The sequence below is a fragment of the Musa acuminata genome, chromosome BXJ3-6, assembly GCF_036884655.1.
Source record: "Musa acuminata AAA Group cultivar baxijiao chromosome BXJ3-6, Cavendish_Baxijiao_AAA, whole genome shotgun sequence".
Lineage (NCBI taxonomy): Eukaryota > Viridiplantae > Streptophyta > Magnoliopsida > Zingiberales > Musaceae > Musa > Musa acuminata.
Window position 1 is genome coordinate 12,828,370 of NC_088354.1, and position 12,192 is coordinate 12,840,561.

General features: G+C 36.4%; 1 protein-coding gene across 1 annotated transcript; it reads left to right on the top strand.

Moving 5' to 3' along the window:
- Window positions 1-251: 251 nt before the first annotated feature.
- LOC135641732 (uncharacterized) lies at window positions 252-10,584 on the top strand. The gene is made up of 12 exons (XM_065157392.1): window positions 252-549; window positions 2,362-2,508; window positions 2,593-2,707; window positions 2,792-2,886; window positions 3,114-3,217; window positions 3,768-3,805; window positions 4,622-4,857; window positions 5,687-5,780; window positions 5,891-6,081; window positions 7,913-8,132; window positions 9,854-10,021; window positions 10,110-10,584. Exons 1-12 carry the CDS (start codon window positions 334-336, stop codon window positions 10,289-10,291), a joined length of 1,806 nt encoding a protein of 601 aa, XP_065013464.1. The 5' UTR covers window positions 252-333; the 3' UTR covers window positions 10,292-10,584.
- Window positions 10,585-12,192: the final 1,608 nt, after the last annotated feature.

Genomic DNA, 12,192 nt, shown 5'->3' on the forward strand with positions numbered 1-12,192 from the left:
TAGAATCTTTCGTATGCACAAGACGGCGTGATGGCGAACTCTTCTCTCAAAAACGTTTCTCTACTCTCTTGGCCGACTCTTCTGTATACCTTCCTAATGATTGGGACATGGGGTATGAAGCCATCATGGTGCCTTTATGTTCGTCACTTACAAAGCAGGTAGAAATGTGGGTAATGCTTTCAAGGATGTTCAGGTATATTATATTAAGTGCTACTCGGTGCCCTCTCTATTTCAATCCCTTTCGCTTCTTGCCGATTTCCTATTTCCCTTTCGTTCGACCCCCCCGGCTCTGTTGCTCGTTGTGGTTGGATCGGATTCCCCCGGCGGGCGACGATGGCGGAACCGGAGGGACGACCGATGGTTGCGGCGGCAGCGGGGAGGCCGGGGCGGCAGGCGCCGCAACAGCAGCAGGCGGGTCTCGGGCAGTCGTTGACGGGGATCGTGCGGATGGCTGTGTTATGGTACTTCGCCATGAAGTTCTTCGGTCCCAAGAAGCCCGCAGAGACCTCCCAGCTCATGTCTAATCTATTCCACAAGGGCGAGCCCTTGGTCCGTCTCTTCGCTCTCCCAAACCCTAGTTATTTTAATCTTTTTATTCGAGATTTGATCCTGTGATCGGATCCTTATACATAAGAATGAAACAATCGTCTTTTTGGCCGAACATGTGATGGTGTGATGATATACGGGCAGGCTTAGCGAGAAACGTTAAACCTTGGAGTAATTCAAGATCCACGGCTTTTCCAAAATAAGATATTTTCTGGTTCGATGTATGAGTTGTTGTTCGATGAAGAGCATGGACTTGGAATACAAACCATCATTCTTTAAATTTTCTTGTTGAGGACATACATAGTGACTGAAGTTTATTCAGTTCTAGTAACCAATTTGCCTGATGTTATGATCTACTTGTATTTGTTACATATGTTTTATTTTTCTGATTTCTTCTTTTTATGACTTTTTTGTTGCCTATTATTTAGTGGTAAATTTGCCTTTTCATTGTTGACAATTTTTTGCTGAGTTCTCTTAGGGCCACAGATAAGAAAAGATACTTAGGATTGATTGCCATTGGTCATTTTGATACATGATGGATAACTAGTTTAGATGAATACCTGTAAGTTTTAACTTGTGATTGTACAAAAGACTATTCAAAGGCCATATCGGACTAGTATGTTATTTCGTGGTAATTGGCATTTCATGTTGATATTTTGGAAGGTAAGCTATTATGCCTATGCAGTTGATAGCCTTCTCTTTCCTTTCTTTATGGAGCTTGTTTTTGCTAAACCAGTTGCTCCCACTAGGCTTTGGCTATCCCATGATTTGTTTGACTTCATGAAGATCCAGATCTAAGAACTTGTGAAATCATATTGGGGGGTGTTTCCATGGTTGGATGCAGTGACTATAGGGGAAGCCTTGTCAAAAGGGGATTGTTGAGTTTGAGGCTTTATTGTTCTTTCACCAGGTTTGTTCTTACAACTCGTGGACCCTCGAGCATTCAGATCTTATGATAATCAGGATTTTGATTACATCGATCGAGACTTGTGACATCTGCCGATGCTTGTGGTTGCAGTCCTTTGAAGTGTTCATATTCACTATAAGGTTTCAAATTGAAGTCTACAATAAGAAGGTTACTTTTGTTGCTTACAAAACAACAAATTGGAGCTCCTAATTCAAATGTGTTGTACAATTAGTTTCTTGGGCAACCCAACTAGTTGCATTTAATAAGTTGAACTTATGTGTATGTAATTCAATGAGAAATTAACTTATGGTAGTTCTTGCTTTGTATGAGCTATATGTTGTTCATCAGTTAATTTAACTCATGAAAATTCTTGTTTTGAATAATTACTTTAAAAACATCAGTAGAGAAATGCAAACTTTCACCATAGATTGGTACACAATTTCACATGTCAGATGATGTTCAAATACTGAACACTGCAAGGTTTCAGAAATTCGTAGGAGACTTGTGGAGAAATATAATTGTGATAAGGAACCTATGGTACTTATATGTCAAGTGCATGACTAAAATATCAGAAGATAAGTCTTCAAAAAGGTTATTATATTATTATAAATCCACTTTAACAAGTTTTATGAGTTATTAATTTTTTCATACATATGCAACACATGAATACACATTTACATGTGGATGTGTGCTGCAACAGGATTTATTATGGTGTGTCCACATTCCACTAACACTCTTCCAATCAATATTCCTATTAAGAGTATGAGAAAAGGATATTGTACAAGCTTATCATTTTTTGTGTTTTGGATATTTTTGTGCTGTTGTTGTGCTTTATTGTCATAATGAACTCTTCTATATAATTTTACGGTGCATGATCAGATTTCTTTTGTTACTTTTCTAATGGCCAGGATATGTGGCTTTATCTTTCTGAGAAGGAGAAGTTTAAGGAATTCGGTGATGAGGATGCCCTTGTTTGGCATGAGACAAATATTCCTTATGCAGTTTGGGAACAGAGTAGTACTAGATCCTTATCCTTGAAGTATTATCCATCAGAGGTAACCATATCGATTTTGTATATGTGGACCTTAGTTTTTGGTTCATATCTCATTGAGCATACAACGGTATCATGTAACTTGTAGGCTGTAAAACACAATGGAAGCCTGTATGCTCATGTTTTCTTTGCTCGCTCGGGTTACCCTCCTGATCCTAATGATCCTGAATATGAACCATTATCTGCCTTTAGTAGGACCCATTGTGAGTATTTCAGTTTCTATGGCTTTTTTTTAGGTTAATTGGGTAATGGTCCGTATTGAGCTTACACATTTTTATTTTGTTCAGCCGTTGTTGCCTTCTTGCCCAAGTCAAAATCTGGCAAAAAGAAGAGCTTGCTAGGCAGTTCCAAGGATTCTGAAGGGGAAGAATCAGTTGCTGAGGTTATGCTTATCTCTTAGTTTCATTTGCAATTTAGGTTTTACATACATGAAAACTGATCTCTTAAAAGTTCGCTGTTAGATGACTTTTTAGTAATAAATTGATTTCTTTTCTTTTATTTTCTTTTCTGGTCTTCTTGATCCTCTTTTGGTTGTGGAAAATGGGACTGCCTTTTTACCTTTCTTCTCATATTTCCTTGGTTTGACAAACTTTTATGTGGTTCCTACAGTTGAAGGATGATACTCAAGTTGAAGCCAAAGATGTGGGTCCTGCAGAATGGATTTCATACTGGAAACCAAATATCACTATTAACCTTGTTGATGATTTCACAAGGTACTTCCCAACCTGCTCCCCACAGCAAAAAAAAAGAAAAATAAAAAAAAGGAATCAACAACAACAACACTTATTTGATAATATTTGAGCCGATTGACTAGAATGTGATGTGGTATAATTGTTTCTAATACATATTGCAGATGTAATTTTTTTTTACATTTCAGATTAGGCATCCAACTTGTGACCCCTTATATGATGGAAGGATATCTCTTAGCTGACTCAAATCTTGATCAATTGATGAGTCTGATTTAGTTCCTTTATTATTTTCTTGTGCTGCCATATCTGGTACATGTGATGTTCATGTCCACATCTACCTTTGAACTAAATCAATCCTGTTTTCATCATACATTATATTGGTATCATACAAGGGGTCACAAGTTTGATCCTGCAGTATGTTTGATAAAAAATTACATGTAACTTGCTAAAAAGGATTGTGAATAGATTGTTCAGATTTATTTGTGGCTGGCATATGTTGAGAACCAGAACATGCATAACATTTATTTATTTATTGTAAACCATTCTAATTTTCTCTTGTTTTGTTTAACTGCAGATACCCTCATAACAATGTTCCTCCAAATATCGCTGGCTGTATCCTGTGTTTCATACATTAATTGCATGCTTGAATTGAGTCTATAGTGGATTTACTATCTTTTGGTAGTTGTAACTGTAAATTGAATTTTCCACTTGCCAAGATTTGTTTTGCCTCATTTTGTTGTAACACCCTTGCAGTATTATAAGTTGTGGCATAGTTCATTAGCCAGTGTTGGTAATTCTTGTTGCTAATTTTGACTTTTATCCAAGGAACTTGTTTCTCCCAAGTCTAGCTCATCCCTGGATATTGAAGGGGTGAAATTTGTGGGATAAAACATGGAGGAGAAGGGCAGAGGGAGATGTGCAAGCGAGGAGGGCTGGAGATGGCCAGGGTTACAGTTAATATTTGCATGCAGGACTTTATGATATCCTAGAAAAAATTGACCCGAACTGATTGGTGGGAAAGATCTGTCAATGTCTATATGGGCTTGGGGCAGGTTCTCATAGGTTCAGGACTCTGCCACCTCTATGATTGGGGGGGGGGGGGGGGGGGGTGGGTTGGGTTCTCAAGCTCTTCATAATGGAGTTTATCGAAATCTTTTCAAATTTGCATGTTGTGAATCATTTAAATTTATGTTTTATGGAGTTTATCGATATAGTTTTCTTTTACATTGTCCGGATGTTGAACTTGATCATTTTCCACCTTCTATTTCAAGATAATAATTTTGTTCTCTTTGGTAAAATAATGCTTTGAGTTGTTCTCTGCTTGTTTGGATATTGACATTGTAAAATGCTTAAGTTGGGATTGCTTATTTATATAACATGATCACTCTAAATGGTAATAACATTGAATACCTTGACCCCAGATGGCAGATTTAAACATAGAGCCAACCACAGCGAACTACTTCCCTACAATTTTCTTTAATGAATTTTGGCTCTTAAGGGACAAGCTAATATCACTCAATGAGACCGTGGCAGAATTGCCTCTTAATCTGGAGTTAGGTCCCATTAGCTTGACTAAGTGGCAATTGTTTTTACAGATTGAGCAGTCTTTTCAGATCCATCGTAGTTATGGAAGCATGCTTGAAGGCGAGGCTGACGAACTTAAGGTATACTGAAATGACAGTAGTAAGTTTTGCTGTCAAGTTGCTGAGCTTTTCTATGCATTAAAGCTACACAATAGTTTATTTCAATTTTCAAGAACTAATTATTTTGGTATATAACTTTTGATCCAGTATGTTCATCCTTTTTATTTTCTTTTTTTAGATAATGTATTTTGATCTATGCATAAATCTGATTGCATTGATGTTTTATTAATTACAAGACAAAAGTAGATCTTTCCCTACCATTGAGATCTAGGCTTAATGATTTGTTAATTATATGGAAATAATCTACTATATCTTGCAAATCTGAATGCAATATAGTTTTGGATAAATTAAGTCTTGTTGAAATGCCATTGCTTTAACAAATCCCTTAATGTACTTTGAAATACTTTACCATTCATCTTGAAGTAAAGGTACTCGGTTTGCATTTCAACTAGTTAAAGGTTAATGCTGAAAGAGGCAGAAAACAGTTGTTTTAATACTAAAGTTTTAGACCAGATTTCGTATTGGTGAAATGTTATTGGGTCAACTGTAAGATCTTAAGAAAAGTACAGGATTAGGTAAGTATTATTCTTTGAACTTTAGAGATACTATGTTGTCGTAGTTCAGTTGGTTGGCAAAAGTATCGGTCATATTGTTTAGATGACTATACCTACTTTTGTAATCAGTATATTCTGATGTATTATATTTTGTTTTGTTCATTTAATTCTAGATATCTCTCTGGATTTTATTTGTTGATAATTTTATGCATCCATTCTGGTAGTGTCTCTCATCTTTCGAAGACTAATTTGATCTTTCTGTCTGCTTTTGATGACTAATTTGATCTTTCTGACAGAGGGTATTCTTGGAAGGAAACCCATATCTACTGGGGGTGACTATGGTTGTATCTCTACTACATTCTGTGTTTGATTTTTTGGCTTTCAAGAATGGTATGTCAACATGACAACTTTGAAGATATTACAAAGTACTGATAAACCACTGTTATGCTTAATGCCAAAATAAAGGTTCAAAACTATAAGATTATATTTATTTTTTGCAGATATTCAATTTTGGAATAAAAACAAATCTATGGAAGGACTGTCTGCAAAATCAGTTGTCGTGAATTTCATATGTCAGCTGATTGTTTTCCTTTACCTCCTGGATAATGAAACCTCTTGGATGATACTAGCTAGTTCTGGAATTGGGTGCTGCATTGAGTTTTGGAAAATTGGGAAAGCCATGCACATTGTGGTAAGCTCCATCTTTTACTATTGTTCCCTGATAATTGCATAGTACATACAATGTGCAGAATAACCTAAGAAATACCTTGATAAAACTTTGTTTGTTCAATGTATGAGGTGTTTGTTGACCACACCAAATTTTCAGAGATAGGACCTGAGTTCCATGGATGTTGCATATACTCCAACTCACCCACTTCACAAATTCCATGATTTAGAAGTTCCATAGGATTTGTGACTTGTACTATTCAGGAAAATCATGCTTTGGTAGGAACCAAATATATCACTTTTACAATTTCAAAACCTTTCTACTCTTTGTGCGAGTTGTTGGAAGCAAATAAAACAAGAAAGCGTAGATAAGATAAAAGATTTATTTGTACTTTTTATTTTTTTAGATAATCCAAGTCAGTGATTTAAATAGGCGCTCGGGCGAGGCGAGGCCCGAGCACCTCGTGTGTGCACCAAGCGATGCGCTTCAATGAGGCATCGCTTGGGCGCTTGTGTTGGGCGTTTCAGGTGAGCGCCTGACTCTGTTAGGCGAACCGAACCAGTTTAAGGCTGGTTCGGTTCGTAGTTTCTTACCTCAAAACCATGCTTCACGCCTACGCGACCTCGAGGAACCCTAGTGCTCCTTCTGCCTCCGTCGTCGATGCTTTCTACTGCTGCTTTCGCTGCAGATGTAGCGGACCGAGCCTTCCTCTGTTGTAGACAGACGAGTCCGACGGCCCCCTAGCTTCCTTTTGCTGTCGCATCCTTCCATTGTCAAGGGAGACGACCGCAGGTTCCTCCACCACCGACAGACACCGTCTGGAGCTTCCGTCACTATCACTGCTGCTGTCCGTAGCCTTCGTCGCCGCTATCCGCAGCTTCTGCCATTGTCATTGCTGCTGTCCGCAGCTTTCACCGTTGTCATTGCTACTGTCCATAGCTTCCGCCGCTGCCGCTACTATCGTTCTCAGCACTGTTGCTATTTCTGTTACTGTTTATATTTTTTTCTCCCCTCTCTACTTTAAGTGATATACCGTTAACAGTATATTTTAATTTAATATTATATTTTAATTTAAATAATTATGTTTTTAATTATATTATTTATTTTTTAATATTTTAATATTTCAGAGAATATTTTTTTCTCCTCTTCTAACTTAAGTAATATACTGTTAACAGTATATTTTTAATTTAATATTATATTTTTGTTTAAATAATTATATTTTTAATTATATTATATATTTTGATATTTTGATATTTTATAGCACCTCGCTTTGGTACCTTTTGGTGCCTAGCGTTTTTTAAATCACTGATCCTAGTGATATATGCATATTTTTGTATATTATATACAACTACACAGTCACCTGTATATACACTCCCATTCTAGACACTTCCGATCTGTATGTTCTTTGACCTTGCTGCTCTCTAGCATCTAAATCAACATCTGCACTCGTTTCAGACTGAGGACTGCAATGATGGCACAAAGTGTTTAAATCTTTGTTGTCATGTAGTCCATTGTTATTTGGTTTTGTTTTTTAGGTGGTTTTCCAGAGTCATCTGAGAAGCAAAATTCATTGTTGGGGATTTAATTTGTTTTGCCTAGAGTAGTTGATTTGGTAATTATTTAAGCTGTTTAAAGTTTCAAATACTTGTTCAAGGTCCTTTGTTTTTACTGTACCTTGTAATATTTGATGTTTATGGAGTTATATTGAGAGTGGATGTCATATGTGATTGTTGAGTTTTAGTGTTTGAGACATTAAACATCCAACTCAACCAGAAGATAAACTCTTTTTAATCTCAGCTTCACATGTAATTAGAAAATGGTCTTCATTGAACTTTTCCATTAATATCTACACCAGATTGACAGAAGCGGAAGGATCCCCATGCTGAAACTTCAAGACCGTGAGTCGTATGCCAAGAATAAAACAAAGGAGTATGATGATCTTGCCATGAAGTACCTATCTTATGTGCTTTTCTTCCTCGTTGCTTGCTTTTCCATTTATTCACTAATGTACGAGCAACATAAAAGCTGGTATTCTTGGATACTTTCTTCCCTCACTAGCTGCGTCTACATGTTTGGTAAGCTCCCTCTTCTTTTTCTTTTTAGTTAGAAACTGCATCTGCTGCATTTCATGTAAGGCATTATAACATTCTTTTGATGTGGCAGCTTCTGTCACTGGTGTGCCTAAATTTACCTTTTATCTCTGTCAATGTTCTTAAGGCTTGCGTGTTGTCTTTTATTCTCTGTTCACCAACATACATTTATGCCTCATACGAATCTGGGATCACCATCATATCATGGCCAAAATGTTTGAGTTCACTATATGTTTTTTGCAACACATAATTTAGTTAGTATAATGGCAATCTAGAACTTTGGAGTTTTTGTCAATATATTCCCTCGTCTCTCGTTAATGCTTGGATGTGACCAGCATAAATTTTACACATCATCCTGGGATTACATGATTCTATGGACCTATAGGTTGAGCACACTCTATGTTTCCTATTAGGCTTGTTGTTTAACTACTGTAACATACATTGATTTATCTTTTCAGATAATCATGTCGTCCCATAAAAAAAGTTTACCTATGCATTTTAGACATATATCGAACCTGATTATTTTAATTTTCAGCCAGCCTTTCTGAAGTTCTGTGAGCATTTTTCTGAGTCTTAGTCACTAAACGTTTTCTGTCCTATTTTCTTTAAGCATCAACGATTTGATGTTCATCAATACCATTGGTAAGCATTTTGTGTAATGTGTTTTTTTGTTTGAAGATTTTCTGGCATCTTACTAGCATAAGCATTAATCCTAGTTAGTTAACTAGTAAGTTCGTCCTGTATGACACCGGTTACTGTGCACCAATAAATGAAAAACACTAAAGTTTATTTTTTTCTAGAAGAAAATGATGTGATAAAAATGTACTAGGAATTGAGAACCATTGGACTGGTACCAGTGTATGTATAGCTAGATAAATGTACATATACTGTTTATTTTTTATTAATTTAATTGATAAATGTACATATACTGTGATTAAATTATTTTTTATTAATTTAATATACATATATAGCTTGATGATACTAAGCAGTATAGATTAGGATACTGCTACCACACCATTTTGATGAGTTATCATAATTAGTATTGAATTAATATTTAAATGCTTGTATATATGGAATATGACAAATTATCTATATTGTTGAAAGATTAAACATTTTATATTATTTATAATAAGAATATCGTCTTCTGAAGCAAAAGTAGATGTAACTAAATATCATCCAGAATACTTTAGTGTATTTTCTTTTCCTTATACTTTGGGACTACAAAATTGAATATGAGATCATTGAGAGAATGAATGAACTGAGGTTTGTCCCCCTCGATATCTTTGGGTGGTACAAGGTCGCAATTCCCTAGGAATGATTTTTAGAAATCTTTATGGTACATTTCCTTTGATAATAAAGATGCCATCCTCCATGAGATGTGGAGGTGCGAGGATTTTACCTTGAGAGTTAAATTCTTGAGTCAAAGTGAGTCTATTAATATTTTTTTCTCTTATCTAATTTTTTCCCCTATCCTACAATTAGTAAATCCTAAAAGGCTAAAACAATATTTTCTTTGCACATTTATCTTTTCATGTTACATAGGTTTTGGTAGCAAAGCATCTGTCCTGTGTCACATTTGATATCAAAACCATTGTCTTTTGGTTGGTACTTTTAACTTGACAATTTCCAATTGAGTTGGTCGATCAATAATGCATTTGCCTTGTTTCTTTTATGTAACTAATATATTCCTTGTGCATTATCTGCAGGGTTTATCATGATGTGCCCACAGCTTTTCATAAATTACAAACTTCAATCTGTAGCACATCTTCCTTGGCGGCAAATGACCTACAAGTTCCTTAATACCATCATTGATGATCTTTTTGCATTTGTAATCAAAATGCCAATGCTGCATCGTCTGTCTGTTTTCCGAGATGGTGGGTTATCCTTGGAATAGCTTGTTTGAACCTGTGTGAGAACTTCCTGGTAAAACTTTCAGCTAACAATTTTTTATGGGCTGTGCAGATCTTATTTTCCTGATATATCTATACCAGAGATGGATATACCCTGTTGATAGGAATCGCGTGAATGAATTCGGCTTTGGTGGTGAAGATGAAGCACAGAGCAACCGAAATTTGGTATCTGGTGATGCTTCTGCTGCACAGGAAGGTGATGCTACGACTGTTGGCGACAAGAAGACCAATTGATCTCGGTACCTACCCTAGCTGTACTTCTTTTAGTTTGGGCTGACTTAGAAAACTGTCTCGGATCCTCTTCGTGGGATATAACTTGGCCCAACAATTCAATTGGCCGTTGCTGGCTCAGCTGGATGTATGATAAGGCTGCTTTGCTGACTACATGGTATAAGCAAGCAAATCACTGGCGCATTACTAACAATAGTTTGAAGTTGGGGTTTGATGAAACTCTTTTTTTGAGTATCCAAATACGTTGCTTGGGATGTAATAAGACATCGGTCCGCTAGAAGATCATTCCTTTGATATTTTGGTGGGGCTTGGGCTTGTTCTGTGTGGCCGTTTGCCATTGAGATTTCTTTTTCAGTTAATGAGGACAACTATGTGCTTACAGAGATAGTATTGAATTGTTTTTGTCAGGACAACCACGTTGATTTGATGGGTAGCTGAAGTGTCGTTGGTTGATCCGGTTGAGTTGTTTTTTTCCTTCACATTCTACTCCTTTGATCATATTATGGAGACAGTTCGTGCCGTTCATTCCCCATCATGATTGTTCTTTTGTATATAGATGATTCTGGACAGGCCTTTGCGATAGTACTACTGCCACCGAAGGGATGACGCACTACGATTGACGCATCGTATTGGGAATATTTGCTCGTCATGAGATGTGGCTGCCTGTGAACTGTGAGGTGGTAATCTCCATCACCTTTTTTTCTTTTTCTGTTGTCTTTTCTAGTTCTTGTCAGCAATTCGATCGAACCCAGTGGTCAGAGTTTGTTCATACGAAAGCTGATAGCTGATGCAGTTTGCGCGCCGAAAGTGATTTGTTCTATTATATAAATTAAATTTGATTTGTCGATGCTGCCTAGATTTTTATCATATGTTTATAGGCTCAAATCTCATCTTTACCATTTACATGAACCTTCTTTCTCTTGTTTCTCGGCTATATTTGATCAGTTACGTGACTTTACACCGTTCATCTTCCTCACGTACGTGAATCGTCGTCCACCTTTGCGCTCGGTCTCAGCGTACTCCACCTTTGAAGCCATCTATCTTGGCACAAGTCCATAATATATATATATATATATTAAATGAAAATATATTCTATTAAAAAAGAAAGATAAAAACACCTTCAACCATCTATAAATCAATGATACACTCATTTTTAGCTTGCACCACTTAACCTCTTATAATTTATTCGTATCTAAAATAACTCTTATATTTTAAAAAACGTAACATATAAATCTCTTTCGTCAAATCTGAGTTAATAAATATTAGAGTTCATTTATGTGAATTCATAATAAACTATTAATATAATGATATATATAATTTAAGTTTTAAAAAATATATTTTAACTCACCATTTAAACCCTTATGGTTTTACTAGTGTCTAAAATAATTCATACATTTTCAAAAATATAACACATAAGCCTCTCATGTCAAGTCTGCTTACGTGACATATTGACTAATAATAAACTATTAATATAATAATATATTATTTAAATTTAAAAAATTGAGGCCATCATCAATAGCAAGAAAGGCATCCTCATGGAAGCGATCACCACCAATAGCACCAAGCCATTGCTGCCTAGTAGGGCATTGTATGCATGCAGCCTCTCCCATGCTAGCAATAAGCTCAAAAGCTTTCGGTCCTGCCTCGAATGGATGTGCATCGACTAGTCGAACGTTAGGCATGCAATAATCTCCTTATCCTTCTTCCTCCTCCTAGACATCTTCATCCCTACCGCCTCTCACTTCGTCCTCTCCTATGCTCTCACTCGTTGCGCCTATGACATGGTGGTTCAACTTTTCCTCACCTTCGCCTACAGGCTCTTCTACCTTTGCCTCTCCGCCTTTGTTCGTCGCAACGACCTTTGTCACTTCCTCTTCCTCAACAAGATATATCTTTTTTAAAAA

Coding starts and splice junctions, on each gene's coding strand:
- LOC135641732 (XM_065157392.1), top strand. CDS start 334: ATGGCGGAACCGGAGGGACGACCGATGGTTGCGGCGGCAGCGGGGAGG. Junction 2,708..2,791: donor TGCCTTTAGTAGGACCCATT/GTGAGTATTTCA, acceptor TATTTTGTTCAG/CCGTTGTTGCCTTCTTGCCC. Junction 3,806..4,621: donor TCCTCCAAATATCGCTGGCT/GTATCCTGTGTT, acceptor CCCAGATGGCAG/ATTTAAACATAGAGCCAACC.